This window comes from Hakea prostrata, chromosome 3 (assembly GCF_041222555.1).
Source record: "Hakea prostrata isolate BN-2017 chromosome 3, UWA_Hpros_2, whole genome shotgun sequence".
NCBI lineage: Eukaryota > Viridiplantae > Streptophyta > Magnoliopsida > Proteales > Proteaceae > Hakea > Hakea prostrata.
The window spans coordinates 64783267-64803894 of NC_142602.1; the positions used below are offsets into that span (position 1 = coordinate 64783267).

The window sequence follows — 20628 nt, forward strand, 5'->3', positions numbered from 1 at the left end:
AGGGAGAAGGAGGGAATAGCCCTGGACTAGTAGACTGAATGGTAGAGCCTAAGCCTCACGTAACAATAATGTAATGTTCCTTGGGGTATTCTCCACAGGTGAATGGGACGCAACTGGAATTTATGGAACACGTTGAAAGTTGAAACATATGGCTATCCAAATCAAAGTCAAAGATTGGAATTGGAGGTCCATCTCCTAAGAATCCTCTACCACCACAAGTGGTGAATGGTAGCTCAAAAGAACAACCTATCAACAAGGTCATGAATCGAAGAGTCAAAGAAAGATCTAAAAAATCCATGACCAGTTATGAGGGGAACCAAAAGATTGGCCAAAGTGTTGCCAAATGAAGGCTAAGGCTTTCCACCAGAGGGAGTTATAGAAGGACATCGTACAAAATTTGATCGAAACCATCAAATTTTCGATTGAAATTTCCCATTTTGAGAACCTTGAAACGTAACTTTGGGGGAGCGAAAAGAAGTCTGTTGAAGTTGAAGAAATTACTGCTCAGAATATTTTTTTTATTCATAGACCCTAATGGGGTATTTAGAGTTGCAATCTAAGTAAATCCTACTTTAAGTAGGATAAGGAAATACAAAGCAAATAGAACAGAAGAACAAATCCTAGATATTAGGAAACCTAGTCTAACACAAAATATGAAACCGATATAAAGAATATAAGAAAACAAAATATATAACTAAAAGAGGAGTCTGCTCCAATTAGGAAACCTCAATCATACTTCCAACAAAGTCCTTGGGAAATTTCGACGAAACCATGCAAAATTGGAAAATTTTCCCCAACTAGGTCGAAACTTGGTTCAAGCTTATTAGACCAACCAGTTCATCAGAAAAAATTCGAGGAAAACCTAGGAAATTTCGTGGAAACTTTTGGGCTTCAAAACAGAGAAACAAACACACAACGAAAGAGAGATAGAGAGAGAGAAAGATCAAACAAGAACACATAAGATTTTATATCGAAAACCCTCAAGGGGAAGAAAACTTATGGCCACCAAACAATCCACTAGTTCCAACACAATTGGAAAACCAGACATAGAGGAGGAGAGTTACATATTTAAACCAAAAATCCCTAAACCGAGATATAATCAACGCCGTTCATATCTCAAGGTAATCTGGGCCATTGGATGAACAATTTTCATGTGAGTCAGGCACACGAAAATAATTTTCGGAACTCAGCCTTTGCTCACTTTGTGGGAACTCTGCAAGCTCCATTCCTCGGGGGGGGGGGGGCTGCTGCCCCATGCCACCCCCCGTAGTCATGTAGAATCGGGGCCCACATACATAACAACCCTAGGATTTTTCCTGTAAGTTTCATGGTTTCCCCAAATTTTCAATTTTTTCTTTCTTTCATGTTTCCCCAAATACCCCGACAATATCCCCTCCATCAGGACTTCCTTATCCGAATTGTGTATTCCCTCAGACTGGTTGTCTTAAGCATGTTGATGACCAGACTTATAAGGTTGCAATTGTTGATTACTTTGACAGCCATAGGCATAACATGTCATAGGATGTCTATGTTTTTTGGTTGGAGGAGAGGATGTTATAGGCACAATACTACTTTACTCATGGATGAATCCAGCAAGGCAATCCTCCTGGCACTAAGTTGTACTTCCCTTTATTGTCAGTTACTTTGTATTTGATGTTTTGAACTTAGAAGTTATATATTAAATGTTATGTACTTAAGTAGTTAAGTTTATAGTGTACTTATCAGACAACTTTACATTGATGTTATGAACATTGAATGTCATATCTACATTGACTGTTTTAGCAAAATGCATGTGCCAATGTGTTCTTTTATACTCTAACTAGCTTAAATGAAATAGAATCGTCAGCTGGGCAACTACTAATCCTTCTTCTCTTCCTTCTCGCCCTTATTCCATAAAAGTCTTTTTTGCCTTTGACTATTACCGGCTCACTTGGCCCAACAAAAGATTTGTTTAAGAGTGCCACTCAAAAATACTCCCTAAAACCTGTCGAAACTTGCATGACAAAGTCCCAAATTTCCTCGAAATTTCCTAGGTTTCCACCTAAGTTTCCTATTTTCACCTGTTCGAAACTTGAATTTCCCTCGAATTTTTTTTCTATGGGACACATGAAGAAAAGGTAATCTAAATTATTTTTGTTCCCTTCCATCAAAGGATACAATAGGGGGAATATGGCAATGAATGAGAAAATACACGATGGGGAGTTATTAGTTGAGGGGAATCCAACGGGTAAGGGTACGGTGCAAGATGTGACTTTTGAACCAAACCAAGGGGACCAGGGGACTGATTGGCTAGGGGTGTGGATGAGGTTCTAGGTAGAGAATTGGAAGTGCTAGAGGGGGGTGGAAGCTAGATGGTTCTAACATTGAGATGGGTTTGAAGAGAGTGATGGGAGGACCACAGTTGTGTGGGACTCAATGGGATTATAATGGGGGGAATCGGGAGTCATTGGAAACAAATGAGGAGAGGGGAGTGGACTTGTGTACACAAGACTCGTAGACAATTCAGGGGCCAAATAGGTTGTAAAGGAATCCTATCGGATGCCAAGTGTTAATCCCAAAGGAGACAGAGGAGCCAATTAAAATAAAGGATCAAGGTAGCTGAGAGGGTAAGTGTTCTTAATATGAGGTGTTTTCTCCAGACCCAGGATGGGTTAGGAGGGAGTGTGTCAACCTAGATTGAGTTAGCTTTTGGTATTAGCTATGGAGATGAATGCAATCTATGTAGCCATGAAGATACTTGCATATCAAATGGTTTGTTGGCTATTTCTATTCGACCTGACTTCATGTTGGCAATAGAGATTATTAATGGGAGGCTTACAGGATGTGTATAGTCTAACCTTTAAAAATGGAATGAGACAGAAGGCAGCTACCCTTCATGCAAGGGAAGTTGTGGATGTGTTGAGGGAGCAAAACCAGCCATCTGATTTTAGGACGAGCATCCAATTGACACAAAGCTAGGTTGAGTGGGCACTTAGTGATTTTCTTGGGGAGCTAGTTGACCTTATCTAGAAGAATGCAGAAGCTTAGGTTTACTTCAAACTGTTGTTGCAATTCTAAGTAAAGGGTAAAGTTGTCTCTAGGTTGATATTATGTAATAATCCCACATTTCTTTTCTTTTTGTACTCTTATTATTATAAACAAACGTTGATTGGTCTCTAGTCAAAAGTTCTCAAACCATTCAACATGGTATCAGAGACAAAGTTCTTCGGAGTTTGATGTCCCATGTGTTTCAGGATTTTCTTGAAAAAATTGTTTATGTTGGTTGGTTCGGTTTATTTGTGGGTTGGTTTAATTATAAGTTGTGGTTCAAGTTATTATTATTCAGTTGGTTAGTAAGGGTAATTATGTAACTTTGTATATTTCACATTATTATAAATAGGAAGCTTAGGAGACATTGGTTACCTAAGAATTCAATTATTTCCACATGGCATCAGAGCCAAGTTAAATTAGAATCGAAAAAACCAAGTATTGAACAGAAAATTCCTGCAACATTGAATCCGAAAAATACCCCTGCTCAAAGAAATATTTTTTGGCCTCTTACACCCTCCTAGAATATTTCAGAACCAGTTTGCAGCCTGCAGAACAGCAGGTTTTATCAGATTTTTCTCCAGCAGATTTGATCCGTCCTTCCATCAGGTTTGCTCAGAATTTTCAGAAGGTTTGATCAGAATTTTTCAAAAGGTTTGATTAGAATTTTCAGCAAGTTTGATCAAAACTGTTTTTGGTGGTGTTCTTGGTGGGTGGACTGAAGATATGACTACACTTGGATGTTTCTCAGTTCCGACTTCCGACAAGTCATGAAAACTATCCCAACCTTCCATCACTCTCTATTAGGTTCAATGGAACCAATTACTTGATCTGGTCTCGTTCTGCCTATTTGACAATTACTAGAAGAGGTTTAGTCGGTCATATTCTGGGCACTACAACCAAACCTTTGACTGTTGGCATTCTTCAAAATAAGTGGATTTCACACGACTCTCTTATCATGTCATTCCTCTTGAATTCCATGCATCCAAATCTAGCCAGGGGATATTTATTGTTGGATACAGCAGCCCAGATTTGGAAGGCTACTAAAGAGATTCATGGACAACTAGGGAATGATGCGCAGATCTATGAGCTACGAAAGAAACTTCAAGAGACCACACGAAAGAGCCGACAGGTTGCCCAATACTATGTTGAATTACGCTCTCTCTAGCAAAAGTTAGACCACTATGGTGACTACCAACCGACTAATCCTGAATCCTGATGATGTGGTTGCCTATAGGAAATATGTTGACAAAATTCGGGGGTATGATTTTTTGGCTGGCTTAAATGTGGAGTATGATCAGATTCGAGTACAGGTTTTGAGTCGCTCTCCCTTTCCTACTTTGGAACAATCCTATGCACTTGTTCATTGTGAGGTGAGTCGTCGTTTGGCTATGTTACATATTCTGATAGTGGAAAAATCTACTCTTCAAAATGTGTGTATGGTGTCCCGTACAGAATCAGTCAAAGATATGGTTAAGTGTGAGCATTGGCACAAGGCCCTATCATATCAAGCCACATGTTAGAAATTACATGGGAAACCTGCAGATTTTGAACAAAAAGGGCTCAAAAGAAGGGTAAACCCAAGGCTCATTATTTAGAAACTGTTTCTACCGCACCTACTTCAGATATCGGTTTTTCCCAAGAAGAGTTGCTTGCTCTAAGGCGCATTCTACAGTCGTCTACCGCTGCCACTGCCATTGCCCCTTCCAATGCCTTGTCAACTGCACATTCGAATTCCTACCTTGCTACTTCAGGTACCGTATTTAATGGCTTCCATGCTTCTTCAGTTTCTGCTCTATGAATTATTGATACTAGAGCGACAGACCATATGACAAGTTCTACTTCTCTTTTCTTTAATTATTTACCTACCTCAGGGAAGGATAAGGTCCGTATAGCTGATGGTTCTTACTCTTCCATTGCTGGAAAGGGAACCATGCAACATTCACCGTCCCTTTCTTTGTCCTCAGTTTTACATGTTCCATATTTTTCTACAAACCTTCTTTCCATTAGTAGTCTTACCAATGACTTGAATTGTACAGTAACATTTTTTCCCTCCTACTGTGTCTTTCAGGATTTGGTAACGGGGAAGGAGATTGAACGTGGTAACAAGGGCGCGTAAATACCATCATAGGAGTTTGTCGTTAGGTATTTGACCAAATAAGATCGTCCAGTTCCTATAGAACCTATCATTAAAATACCCCTAGAGGGGGATAGGGCTAAGCGGAGCGAAAATTTACCCGAGAACATTCCTTTCGGACTACCATTTTTCTACCATACCTTTCCGAGCCCACCCACCGCCTCTTCTCGCATTGGCTACAACGTTTTCTTTTGCCCTAGCGGTCTACATGGAAATCCCATATGGATTCTCAGACAGCAAAACAAAAGGGAAGGTTTGTCAGTTAAAGCGGTTAATTTATGGGTTGAAGCAATCTCCCCAGTGTTGGTTTGGACGCCTCCAAAAAGTTGTGACTTCGATAGGTTACAAGCAAAGTAATGCTGATCATACTCCCTTTGTGAAAAGGTCAGGAACTCACATCATGCTTCTTATAGTCTATGTAGATGACATTGTCATCACTGGGAATGATAGGGCAGAAATACAAAAGTTGAAGAGCTTCCTCGGCAAGGAATTTGAGGTTAAAGATCTAGGGGAACTCAAGTATTTCCTGGGAATTGAGGTTGCTAGATCAGAAAAAGGCATCGATTTGTCCCAACGCAAGTATATCCTAAACTTACTTTCAGAAGTGAGAATGTTGGGATGTAAAGCCATGGTTACCTCAATTGAAGCAGGCATTAAGCTTAAAGAGAAAGATGGAGTACCAGTAGATAAAGGGAGATATCAAAGGTTGGTTGGAAAACTGATTTATTTGTCTCACACCGACACTTGACATTGCTTTCTCAAGTAAGCCTAGTGAGCCAATTTATGTATGACCCATACTCGACTCATATGAATGTTGTTATTAAGATGCTTCAGTAGTTCAGTATTTGAAATCCACACCAAGAAAGGGAATACTTTTTTCACCCTTAGATAATTTGAAAGTGGAAGCTGATTGGGCTAGTTCACTTACCAGAAAATCAATATCAGGATATTGTACATTTGTTGGGGGCAATCTAGTAACCTGGAGAAGCAAGAAGCAAAATGTGGTGTCATTGTCTAGTACAGAGGCTGAGTATAGATCCATGGTTCGAGGAGTATGTGAACGTTTATGGTTGAAGGGTCTATTAGAAGATATTGGGTTTCCTGTTACAAGTCCCATGATGTTATATTGTGACAACAAGGTTGCCATCAGTATAGCCAATAATCCAGTGCAACATGATCGTACAAAACATATTGAGATAGATAGATTTTTTGTCAAAGGAAAGTTGGAACAAGGGCTGATATGCATGCTTTTTGTGAGATCTGGAGATCAAGTAGCTAACGTCTTTACTAAAGGACTGAAGGAAGGAGATTCTACCCTATTTTGAGCAAGTTGGGCATGATTAACATCTATGCCTCAACTTGAGGGGGAGTGTTGGTTGGTTCGGTTTATTTGTGGGTTGGTTTAATTATAAGTTTTGGTTCAAGTTATTATTATTTAGTTGGTTAGTGAGGGTAATTATGTAACTTTGTATATTTCACATTATTATAAATAGGAAGCTTAGGGGTCAGACTGATTACCTAAGGATTCAATTATTTCCACAGTTTCCCTTTTGTAATACCCTAGAGAACGACACTTCCATCTTCCGCCAACCACCCCAGTCCACCACCAACCACTGCTGACCTCTAGATCTTTCACCACCTTGCCATGAGACACCTAGGACACCCCTTACCTTAGAAATACCCCAAAGGCCTCGCCAACCCCCATTCTGCCACCTTGTTGTGACTCGTGAGTCCCTAAGGTATGAACTAATTGTAAGTTAGAGAGTAGAAGAGAGGAAACCAAAACAGCGAGAGGATGAAGAATAAATTTTGAAGAAGAGGCTAGGAGGCCTTAGCATCATGTAAGCCTCCAACAGTCAATGCCCTTATTTACATAATATCAGCAATTACAACTAGTATAGGAAATTAAACAAAAAAGGAAACTAGGATTCTTGAGTCAAAGGCCAACTCGAGATCCCCTAACTTGCCCTATTCTACCAATAATACCCGCCGAACACTTTCCCTTAAGCTAGAGCATGTGGATTAAACATGCCCAGCTTGTTGCAAATATAATCAACCCTAGCAGCCCCTTAGGATTTTATTAAGTAAATCTGCCAACTGTTTTCCCGTACAAATGTGTTTTGGAGAAATCAATCCTTGTTACAGCTTTTTACAGACAAAGTGATAGTCAACTTCAATATGTTTTATAGATTGATGAAACATCGGATGAGTAGCAATGTGAATAGTAGCCTAATTATCACACCATATTGTCATAGAGGAATAATTACCAAAGCCTAGCTCTTTCAACATGTTCTTGGTCCATATTCACGAGTGACCTATGTTACAGCTCTATATTCAGACTTTGTGCTTGACATAGCTACAATAGTCTATTTCTTACTCTTCTAAGATACGAGATTACCACCAATTAGAGTGCAATAGCCTGTGGTTGACCTCCTATTAATTGCGGATCCAGCTCAATCTGCATCAGGAAACCCGTTAACTCTTTTATGACCATTATCTCTATATAGTGGTCCACGACCCGGAGCCTTTGTAAACTATAAGGTACTTCAGTATTCGGAGAACCGCATCCAAATGAGATGTCTTAGGGGTAGACAAGAATTGACTCCAGCACTAACTAGAAAAACAATATCAAGTCGAGTCACAGTAAGATTCAATTTTCCAACCAGCCTTTTGATATCTTTCTGGATCATCAAGAACATCTCCATCTTTTGGCATAAGCTTCACACTAGGATCCATAAGAATATCCAGAGGCTTAGAGCCAAGCAACCCAATCTCTATCAACAAAACAAGTACATACTTTCATTTTGACAAGAAAGTCCATTTTTTGGGATTGAGCAACTTCTACACCTCGAAAATATTTCAATCTTCTAAGTCCTTAGTTTGAAATTATTGTTGTAAATATAACTTCAATTTATCAATCCTTATAGAATCATCTCTAGTGATGATAGTGTCATCAACATAAACAATAGAAATGGACTTGCATATCTAGAGTGACGGTAAAATATTGAATGGTCACTGTCAAAATGAGTCGGTCCAAAATCTAACACCACATAAGTGAATTGACCAAACCATGCCCGAGGTGATCGCTTCAACCCATACAGAGACTTCTTAAGATGGCACACCATACCACTCTTCCCTTGAGCAACAAACCCTAGAGGTTGCTCCATATAAACTTCCTTGTGGAGATCACCATTGAGGAAAGCATTCTTAACATCAAGTTGAAAGAGAGGCCATTGAGAGATGGCAACCAAAGTGATTGAAATCCTAACTGATGTCATCTTAGCAACATGAGAGAAGGTCTCCAAGTAATCCACACTGCACACCTGAGCATATCCTTTCATGAAGAGTCTAGTTTTCAAATGAGCAAGACTCTAATCAGGGCTAACTCTGACAGCAAACACCCATTGACATTTGATGGCATTCTCCTAGGAGGCAAAGGCACCAAATCCTAAGTATGATTGTCATGGAAGGCGGATAATGCTTCCATCATAGCAGTTGTCCATCTTGGACTAGACAAGGCCTCTATAATAGACTTGGGGAGAGGATAATTTTCAGCGGTGGATAAAAAATTACAGAATTTGGAGAATACATTTGTATATGAAACAAAATTAGAGACAAGTTTTTGTAACATAACTCAGCCTTTAAGAAGGGCAATCAGAACATCAAGGTCAAATAAAGGAGTGGGAGGACATGCCACCAAAATTGGAGAAGACAACACTAGTGGAGGAGGTGCGAAGCAAGAGGGGTGGCATCTGGTTGGCAACGTCGCTAGTACACTATTCAGCCATTCTTTTGATCAGTTGAAATTCACGGACGAACAATATCTGGAGACATAGTAGTATGAATAATGGAGATTGGGACATCATCAAGGGTAGAAATAAAAACATTAGTAGAATAAGGTGTTGACTCAAAGAATGAAACATCAAAAGAGACAAGACTCCTTTAAGTCAAACGAATAACACCGGTACCCTTTCTGATTGTGAGAGTAACCAGCAAATATACATTAAAAAGCTCTAGGATCCAATTTAGATAACCCAGGACGAAGATTAAGAACAAGGCAAACACTCCCAAAGACCCGTGGCTGTAAGACAAACAGGGAACAAATGGAAACAAAGTAGAATACGGAACTCCCCCTTTCAAAATAGAAGATGGGATGTGATTAATGAGAAAACAGGTAGTCAGGAGACTCAGGACTTAAGACACAAGACTGCATCAGCCTAAAATGGTTTATGCACCTTCATCTCAAACAATAAAGAACGTGCTACTTCCAAAAGGTGAGATTCTTCCTCTCTGCAACTCCATTTTTTTGTGGGGGTGTAGGGTGTAGAGGATTGATGAATGATGCCATGAAAATTCATAAAGGAGGTGAAAGGGTTCAAAAAGTACTCCTTCACATTATCACTATGAAGAATCTTTGCCATAATGCCATATTGAATTTGAATTTTCTCAATCAAATTGCAAAATATATCAAATAATTCATAACAGTTTTTTATTGAATAAATCCAGGTAACTCTTGAAAAATCATCCATAAACGTAAGAAAATATCGAAAACAGAAAGTAAAAACTGTAGGACACAAACTTCAAACATCATTAGGTACTATTGCGGCCTTGCCTAGAAGCAAGGATTCATTGGGTGCTCTTGCCCGGAAACAAAGATTTTGGAGAAGGTGTTGTGTCCCTGCCTGCTGTACTAAAAGTGGACATGCTAGTGAATACCTTCTAGAGGTGCTAGAAGGGAGTAGCTGTAGATTCAGTTGAATCACCCAGTATGAATCTTTTGTCTTGTCTACTTGTTTCATTTTGGCACCTTGATTTTTTAATTATTGATTAGTTGCGAATACAAGCATGTTTTACTAGTTTCAACGTATTCAGCCCCCCTCTTGGTTGACATTCACTATTTTTGTTGAAAGAAGTTGTTAGGAGCTCGAACTAATCATCTATGATTTGTTGGACTTGAGGGAGATTGGTTGATACTCAAACTCTGGGGAAGTACCATCTTCCTTGAAGTAAAAATTTGCTGAGGTATTGGTTAAAAATGTCGTGTAGTCAAAACTGCTAAATTTCAGTTCAAGATATGGACATTTGACCACCATAATGGTCAGTGAATCCAGCAACCAACCTGGCAGTGTGAACATCTGATGTAATTTGGTATGTAGCTGGGGTGGAACCCTCGTTAAAACTAACTTCTTGGACCTTGCTGTCCAAATATTCTAATGCCCTATTCAAGATTTACTCTAGGATGCAGTCAAAAGTGTTGGCAATGTTCATGTGAACTATCTTTTACATGCTTGATTAACCACCTGTACTTATGCTGATTCATCATTCATCTACTTTTTGGTTCGTGCTAGGTGTGGAGCAATATCTGTGACCATGTATAACTTTGGTTCTCCTAGAGTTGGGAATAGAAGATTTGCAGACATATATAATGAGGTAAGAAACAATTGTATTTACAATCCTTATGATCTACATGTTTCCAGTAACTTCTATTTTATGCTTACAGTTATGCTAACAGGAAAGCCAAAAGTTTCTTAGATAGTGGTTCTATTAATTGCTGTTAGAAATTCCAGGTGTATATACTGTTCCAAGTTTGAACTTATAATCTCCAAATTTTGACTTGCATTGAAATAATGAATGCAAATTCTTACTAGGGAAAAAATGATAAAAGGCCAGTGACGATCAACATCCATGGGCCTTAAAGCTGAAAAACCCCAAAGAGAAAGGAACATAACCTTCTAGGGATGATGAATTAATTACCCCTACCAAACTTTCACTTTATTCCAGCAATCATAATGTACCATTTGTAGTTTTCCATATGGGAAATGCTTTCCTGGTCAATGGTCCAAGACTTGATTCAACAACTTAAATATGTATTTTGCATTCTTCTTATCCGTAAATGCATCCACTAACTTGAGGAACACTATACTCCCATCAAAATTCAACATGAAATTGATGATAGACTGTCTAGTTGGACCAGTCCAACTGTCACCCATAACAATAACCTCATAATAAGCTCACATAGGCTTCAATCTTGCAATGCGCAGATTAAAATATTCCTTATGCTTAGGCAGGTACACATTATAGATCTCATGTGGGTTTGGCCCTTGTATACCACTCCCACGCTGCCTATCTCCTCATACATATCCTTATTAGAGGCCCTTGGGGTGCATTTGCTGGAATGCTATAGTACAAAGCCCATTTGGAGAAACCGAACCTCATGTTCTCCTTCACACTCCCCCACATGTGCTTTAGCTTTCTCTGCTTATGCTTTAGCCTCCTAAATAAGGCCGGAGTGTACAAAGAATCTGCATATTAGGATTTGTAGCTGCTAATGAAGCTTGGCCTCTTGTTGGGGCCTGTGGGAGTGGTATATTTGTCTCCTCCTCCTAACACTTTGGCTCCTCCTTATAGGCTGTTGGGAGCTGACTCCCAAGCCCCCTGGCACTCTAGAGTACCTTGTTCCCATGGCCCTCTGCTGCCTTCTCAAATCTTCAATCCTCTGCTGCTCCCAACTCATCAGCATTGCTCTCCTGATCTGTGTTGCCTATGAGTTAGGATCAAGTCCATACTCTCCTAGCTCATCTAGATCAAAGTTCTGCTCTTCTGGCTTTGGGAGGTTATCTAGGCAAGCATCCTCAATCTGTAATCTCTTCTCTTTCCTCTTTTGCTTCCACCACTTAAGTGTTTTGCCATTGCATGCTTGATCTTTACAAGCACCTTGGACCATCCTAGTACATTTCTATCTCCCCCAGCTAGATGAACCTTCAATCTAGTGGTCCAACCTTTCCTATCTGTTTCTTGCAATAATTACACTCATTCTTCTCCTTATTAGTTGTCAGTGGCCTCCCGTGTTGCCAACCAATATTTGACATCTTTTAGGGTGAATGCCTAATACAGAATACACACTAAGTATCTTAAAAAGCATTACAAAACTCAACAAATTACGTACATGCTTCCACCAATATTCTCCTATTTTTAAATGTAAAACAAAAAATAATTAGTATTTTTTAATATAAAACAATTTTAAAAAGTATTTAATAATTAATTAACAATACTGAATTTAATTCAACACCATACAGTGTAGATCAAGTAATGGTGTCTCACATGTAGTAAGTTTAAGACCATACATTATGTATACATGTGTAATCTATCAAAATACATATTTAGAAAATAATTTAAAACCAGAAAAATAAAAAATAGTAGCAATAATTATAAATAAATAAACTAATTTTACACCACACAATCATAGATCAACACCCTAAACTAAACACATTAATTCGAAAGCAATTCAACATGATTTGAGGTGTGAACAAAACAAAAATTAAAAAAGGCATAGTTTTGGAGTCTCACCTTGCAATAATCTCAAGAAATCCCCAATCGAGGAGGTGAAGGTGTTTGAAGACAAAGGAGTGGTGGAAATGATTTGAAATGAGGTAGAAATCAAGAAAACCCAAGAAAAATGGGTATAGGAGGTTGAAATCTCCCAGGTGGAACAGCTCAAAACTGGCAGAACCTGTGAAATATCGCAGGTTCTGGCCGCCATATGGGAATTTTATAAGCCTTTTGGACCCGAAACTGGTCATCAAACCAAGGTTTCGACCAGTTTCTGTTGAAATTTCGGACGTTCCGCTGGAGGCATTGTATTGCTGCAAAATATCAGAGGTTCCATCTCGGGTTTGCAAAAACCTGAAATTTTGACAGTTTCAATGAAATTTGAGCCCTGGTCTGGGCTTATTATATTTGTAACAATCTGGGCATATTTGATCTCTATGCTCCATCTTGAGGGGGAGTATTAGAGGGCAAAAATGTCAAAACAATGAAACCTCGACTTAGTGCCAAAAGTCTACTATGATATTGCTTCTCCTTTTCTGTATTCATGTTTCCTTTCTGTAGTTGGATCCTCTCGTCTATTTCAGGATTGCTGATGGATTGTAATCAGTTGCGTCCTATAAATAGTAGGTTTGTCTGGGTGGAGGCTTACAAGCTTATGGAAGCCTCCAGGTTTGCTGCGACCATCTTCTTCCATCTCCTTTCTTCTTCTTCTTCTTCTTCTTCCCTCTGTTTCTGCTGCCACTTTACATCCTTATTCTGTCCACCTCCTTCTCTACTCTTATCTTCATCGTTTCTACTGCTCTGATTTTCTAGACTGCAGGTTCTGTTGCAGACAGCAACAAGAGAACTAAATAGTAATGAACAGTATCAAACTGGAGTTCTCAAGTTGAAATCCAGCAAAGAGAATCAATAAAGCAGCAGCAATTAATGCCCCCCAAAAAATATTGAAACAAAACAGATCCCCCAAAAAGCATTTCTCATAAATTTCAAGTTCTTAACTGAAGCAAAAAAGCACCTATAGAATTGTCTTGGGAATACCTTAAAGAAGGGACAGTAGCTGCTTCAAAACTGACAGTAAAAGGAAGACGTATCTCTCATCATTTATTCCATGAACTAATCTTCTTACTGTTCTCCCAAATAGCAGCGAAAGAGGTGCTGCATCCCTCAACAGAATAGATGAAAGGTCTTCAAAATTCCTCTAACAACAATTCACCAGATATGGATAGAAGATGTAGATGATGGAGGAGTATTGATGAAGCTTGTACGGTAATTCAAATGGCCTATGCTCTAGACACCATTTAATAATAAGAAGTGGAAAAAACAGAGAATGGAGGAAGAATATTGGAGAAGGAACACCGAAGGAGACTTTTAGAATAAATGTGAAAGCCTTGAATCTATTAGGTATATATAGTCTGGAATTACAATAGTAATTAGAGAGACCCGGGGGGGAGGGAAGAGAGAAAAAAAAAGAAGGGAAAGTACATAACCACAATAGGAACCAAATCCCTATGACACTTTTGCCCTTCTAACACCATCCTCTCCTTACCAATTGATAGATATAGCACCCTTGGAGCACTGAGGACAAAAGTTGTAGCCTTCCTGCATATGAGTGAAATTTGGCCTTCCACTTCTCCGATCTCCTTCTTACCAGAACTAAATTTTGCAAATTTTCATGAAAGATCGTCACGAGCCTACAGAAATGAAACCTGGTCCGATTGAGTAAGTTTACTGAATTTCAACGACAGTCTTTCGGTGAAATTTCAAGAATTATGATGGGTCGTAATTGTAAATTGTAATTTGTAAATTGTAATTTGTAACTTGTAAATTGTAAATTGATTGAGATTTGACTACTTCTCAATACTTGTTCTTGCATTTGAGTGAAAGTTTCAATGTTCTTGCATGTTCATGTTTAGATTTCAGAAAATATATGATCTAGTTTCATCTGCATACAGCAGAGCATGTGCAAATAAAGAAAACCAGTTTGTGTTAGGTTTTAGACAAAAATAACGTCGTCATTGTGTTTATTGGCCTTAAATTAAGCTGTACACGAAAACCAGGTGACAAAACAACTAAAACCCACTGAACCTATCATCCTCATGTTTCACCGAAATTTCGGTGACTGGTTGGAACACTGAGTGGGAACGAATTTGAAACTTGTCTCTTACCATGTCTAAGATGACCACATAGTCTCTACCCCTAATAGTTTTCTTAAAAACAATGGCACACCAGGATACCTTATAAGAAGCTTGGTTTCAGAGACCATTGAGACCTTATTTTCAAATGTTGCAGTTTTCTGTCTTGGGTTAGGGCCCCCTAAAATAACTGAGGATTTAGTCCTACCGAGTTGTAATATAGAATGGACAGCAAACTCATTCAAGATCCCCATACTTGCCACAATCGAGTATTGGGTTGCCTTCACAAAGATCAAGTAAGAAAATATAAAATGGAAGGTACTTGCTGCTTTGCATCTAGGTAGCTTCTTTAGTTGGCCTTGCACCTTCATTCGTCACATGATCCTACAAAAAAAAAACCTTCTTTGCCAAATTAAATAGGTATGGTGAGAGTGGAACCCCCTGCCTACTTCCCTTGCAGGGCTGCCAGTAATCAGGGATTCAGGATAGAGAACATAGGCGAATTGATGCATGCCTACTGCAACCCCAGGAACATCTTAGGGAATTGCATCCACTCCATCACTTCAAGTAATTGTTACGAAAAGTGAGGAATTAACTAACCTGATTGGTTAGCTCAGGGACTTGCAAATAATTATACCCATAGGTTTCGCTACTTTATCTGGTCCTAATTTTCAAAATGCAGCCTAGGTTTCCTTACATCTGGACCTAGCATTTGGCACAACCATTTCTGCTTTGTAAATGAATATATTTAAGTAGGCAGTTACCTATTCATTATTGTCTTATTTAGATGACTCATCCTGAATGTTTTGTTGCTCTCTATCTTAGCTTCTTATGGCGTTCTCTTATGTTATGATTATTTGCAGAAAGTTAAAGATAGCTGGAGAGTTGTAAATCATAGAGATATCATTCCGACAGTCCCTCGATTAATGGGCTATTGTCACGTAGCACAGCCTGTCTATCTAGCGGCTGGAGAACTAAAGGATGCCTTGGTGGGTAGTCGGTTTATAACTGCAGGTTGAAGGCTTTTTGTTTTTTAATGCTGATGGTCATCTTGGTATATCTTGGTATCTACTAATGTTGTTTGATATTGATTTGTCCTCTTAGTTTAGCAAAACAGTGAATGCCAGTTCTTTACTTCTTTGTCATATTTACCTAATATTCTGTCTTGTTTATGGAATAGCTTTAGATTAGGCTTGAAACTTAAACTCTTGCTGAAGTTTTAAAGAATTTAGATCAGTCACCTAATATAGATTATCCTCTCTGTAGAAATACAATGTTTGGCAGAATGGCTTATTGATCCATGATCTCAAGCCCTCTATTTATAATTAAGTGGAAAGTAGACTATTACAAGGAATAGAATTTTACATGAATACAAACTCTAATATAACTCCTATACAAACTCTTATTAGACTCCTAATAGAATCCAACACTCCCCCTCAAGTTGAGGCATAGATATTAATCATGCCCAACTTGCCTACAATAGGAAGGAAATCTCTTTCTTTCAAACCCTTAGTGAAAACATCTGCTACTTGGTCTCCAGATCGTACAAAAGGCATGCAGATAAGCCCTTGTTCCAACTTTCCTTTGACAAAGAACTTATCAATTTCAATGTGCTTAGTTCGATCATGTTGCACCGGATTATTAGCAATACTAATAGCAGCCTTGTTGTCACAATATAACATCATAGGGTTTGGAACTTGGACTCCAATATCTTGCAGCAAGCCTTTCAACCATAGTAGCTCACAAACTCCACGAACCATAGCTCTATATTAAGCTTCAGTACTAGATAAAGCTACCACATTCTGTTTCTTACTTCTCCAAGTAACTAGATTACCTCCAATAAAGGTACAGTAACCTGAAATTGACTTCTTGTCTAGATATCCAGCCCAATCTGCATCAGTGTATGCTTCTATTTTTAGATTATCAGTGGGTGACAAAAGCATTCCTTTTCCAGGAGTTCCCTTCAAATACTGTAGTATTCTTATAACAGCCTTCATATGAGCTAAATATGGATCATGCATGAATTGACTCACTATACCTACAGCATAAGCAATGTCTGGCCTGGTGTGGGACAAGTAAATAAGCTTCCTTACCAGCCTTTGGTATCTTCCTTTGTCCACTGGTTCTCCCTCTTTTTCTTTAAGTTTAGCTCCAACTTCAATAGGGGTATCAACTGCTTTACACCCCAATATTCCCACTTCTGATAATAGATCTAGATCATACTTTCTTTGGGATAGGAATATACCTTTATTTGATCGAGCCACCTCAATCCCTAAGAAATACTGTAACTTCCCTAGATCTTTAATTTCAAACTCTCTACCAAGAAAGTCCTTCAACTTTTGAATTTCTTCACCATCATTCCCTGTGATGACAATATCGTCTACATAGACAATGAGAAGTGTGATGTTAGTACTTGACTTCTTGACAAATAGTGTATGATCAGCATTGCTTTGCTTGTACCCAATAGAAGTCATTGCCTTCAGGAGGCGTCCAAACCAACATCTAGGAGATTGTTTTAACCCATAAAGTGACCTCTTCAATCGACAAACTTTCCCTACAGTATTGTCATCGGAGAAACCATGTGGGATTTCCATATAGACCTCTTCTGCTAACTCCCCATGTAAGAAGGCATTCTTTACGTCTAGTTGGTGCAAGTTCCAGTCTTTGTTCACAGCTACAGACAACAGAACTCTGATAGCGTTTAGTTTCGCAACAGGGGCAAAGGTCTCCTGAGAATCAATCCCATAGGTATGGGTAAACCCCTTTACAACTAGTCTAGCTTTCAACTTGTTGACTGATCCATCCATATTTTGTTTAACCACAAATACCCATTTACAGCCCACTGGTTTTTTTCCTGGAGGAAGTGTAACCAGCTCCCAAGTGTCATTTTTCTTCATTGCTTGCATTTCCTCTACCATAGAGGCCTTCCATCTCTTATCAGCATAAGCTTCCTGCCAACTTTTAGGAACAGATAAAGATGACAAAGAGGATATAAAAACACGGTAGGAGTCAGAGAAAGAGTTATAAGAAACATAATTAGCTATGGGATGTTGAGTACAAGATCTGACCCCTTTTCTAACAGGCAATAGGAAGATCGAAGAAGATACCTTAGTAGAATCTAAGTCTGGAGCAGGAGACTAAAGTGGTAACATATCACCTTTCTCCACCTGCTTTAGCAAGTTGTATTTCTTTCTCTGATAAGTATATACCTCCTTATTCTGGTCAATTTGGTTTTGAAAGACCCCAACAGTGTGTCTCACAGGAGTGGTCTCCCCCTGGCTAGGTTCTTCACATGGTTCAAAAATCGAAGGGGGAGGATTAGAGTCCTCAGGTATACTGGCCGAAGTCTCCCCCTAGTCAGGAAACTCTTCTGAGACTCTTAAGTTGTGTTGGTGTGTGATAGGAAGATCTAGAGTCGGAAAGAACACCTCTCCTCTAGGACTCTCCCCCTGGAGAGGTGTATAGTAAGGGCAAAACTCGTGAAAAATTACATCTATGGATACAATGGTTTTCCTGGAAGGAAGATGATAACATTTGTACCCTTTTTGAGTAGCAGAATACCCCAAAATATGCAGTGTAGGCCGTGGGGAGCCAGCTTACTCTGGTGGGCTGTGATTCTGGCATAACACACACATCCAAAAACCTTTGGGGGAATAACAAAAGAAGAGGCTCCCTAAAGAATCTCATTAGGACATTTAAAACCGAGTATCCTACTGGGCATCCTATTCATAAGGTAAGAAGCACTGAGTATAACATCACTCTAGTATTGGTCAGGTACATTCATAGCAATCATAATGGAACGGGCTATCTCTAAGAGATGCTGATTCTTCCTTTCGGCAACCCCATTTTGGGCAGCCGTATCAACGCAACTGGTTTGATGTATTATGCCAGACTCAGAGAGATATCTTTAAAATTCACCATCAATATACTATGTGCCATTGTCACTGCGAAGGATCTTCACAGTGGCATTGAACTGAGTTTTAATCATATTATGAAAATCATGAAAACATCGAAAAACCTCATTTTTTTGTTTTAAAAGATAAATCCATGTAGAACGAGAGTGACAATCAATAAAAGTAACAAAGTACCTATGGCCACTAATAGGCACACGTCGACAGGGACCCCACACATCAGTATAAATTAGCATAAAAGGAACAGGTTTTCTATTATGAAGAGAAGGTAAATAGGTAGAACGAGTCTACTTCGCAAAAATGCAGGCTTCACAAAAAAAATTATTCTCATTACAAGAAGAAACCAAATCAGGAAATATTTTCTTAAGAGTTCCTAGAGGGGGATGACCTAGCCTACAGTGCCACTGACGAAGGTCTGATATTACCGAATGGACCGGATTAAAAGATGTAGTCAAAGCAAAACTAGATCCTCCAATCGGCTCGAGCAAATAAAGTCCATTGTCTAGTTTACCATGTCCAATCTCCTTCCCCGTGACCAGATCCTGGAAGACACAGTAAGATGGGAAAAATGTCACTTTACAATTCAAGTCATGTGTAAGACTACTGATAGAGAGCAAGTTGGTAGAGAAAAAAGGAACATGTAAAACCATAGACAAAGAAAGTGATGGAGAATGCTGAATGGTCCCTTTTCCGGCAATGGAAGAATAGGAGCCATCAGCAATGCGAACTTTATCCTTTCCAAAAGTTGGAGAATATTGAAAGAAAGAGGTGGATAAACCTATCATATGATCTGTGGCTCCTGTATCAATGATCCAAGGAGTAGAAACCGAAGAAGCTTGAAAGCCTGTAAAAGTTTTACCTGAAGTAGCCAGGTAGGAGTTGGTATGGGTAGTGGAGGAAGCAGTGTTTGAAGCTGTACCGGCGGTAGAAGACTGTATAATACGTCGCAGAGTAGCGAACTCCTCTTTTGAAAAACCAACTTCTGTAGAGGGTGTGGTGGAAACTGTCTCGGAAAGATTAGCCTTTGGTTTTCCCTTTCTTTGTGCTCGTTTTTGCTCAAAATCAGCAGGCTACCCATGCAGTTTCCAACAATTTGCCTTGGTATGATATGGTTTGTGACAGTGCTCACACTTGACAATCTCCTTAGCTGGATCAGATTTAGTGCGAACATACTGTAAAGCTGATTTCTCCATAATAGGAGTATGAAGCATGGCTAATCGACGACTTTCCTCACACTAAACAAGAGCATAAGACTGTTCTAGTGTAGGAAAGGGAGAACAACTTAAGACTTGCACTCTGATCTGATCGTACTCCACGTTCAAACCTACCAAGAAGTCATATACTCGAATCTTATCAATGTGCTTTTTATAAATCGCCACATCATCTGGATTAGTAGGGTGATAATCCCCATAATGATCCAACTCTTGCCAAAGAGATCGCAACTCAGCATAATAGTGGGCCACAGTTAGTTCTTTTTGGGTAGTCTCATGAAGCTTCTTTCGTAGCTCATAAACCTGTGCATCATTCCCCAACTGTCCATATGTTTCAGTAGTAGCCTTCCAGATCTTGGCAGCAGTATCAAGTAATAGATATCCACGGGCAATATTTGGAGTCATGGAATTCAAGAGAAATGACATAATAAGAGAGTCATTCGAGATCCATTTATCCTATGAAACGCCTGTGGTAGTAGGTTTGATAGTGGTGCCCGTAATGTATCCAACAAGTCCTCTTCCGCAAGCAATAGTCAAGTAAGCAGATCGGGACCAAATCAAATAATTTGTCCCATCAAATCTTACCGAAAGAGGATGAAGAGTGGGGTAATGTTCAGGGCCGGTGGGAGCAGTAGTACCATTGATAGTGGCCATGTTGAAAAAATTGTCTGCAGTTCTTCAATCTTCACCTTCTGAAAAAAAATTAGAACGTCGCAGAATGCAATAGCCAAACAATGATATGATCAAATCTCCTTTTTCCCTCCTTTTTTTTCCCTGCAATGCAAATTTACCAAAATAACCCTCAAACATCTATTTTATTTGGGCTAATCGAATTACCTCAGATGAAGAATCGATCCTCAATCACAAGCTTAAGAAGAACA

General features: G+C 39.2%; 1 protein-coding gene across 1 annotated transcript in view; it reads left to right on the forward strand.

Moving 5' to 3' along the window:
* LOC149022764 (putative triglyceride lipase) overlaps nucleotides 1-20628 on the forward strand; it is a 140173-nt gene that overhangs the window by 80098 nt on the left and 39447 nt on the right. Inside the window, exons 14-15 of the mRNA XM_089150700.1 lie at nucleotides 10513-10594; nucleotides 15489-15614. Coding sequence (XP_089006826.1) covers nucleotides 10513-10594; nucleotides 15489-15614 — 208 coding nt within the window. The remainder of the gene's footprint in view (nucleotides 1-10512; nucleotides 10595-15488; nucleotides 15615-20628) is intronic.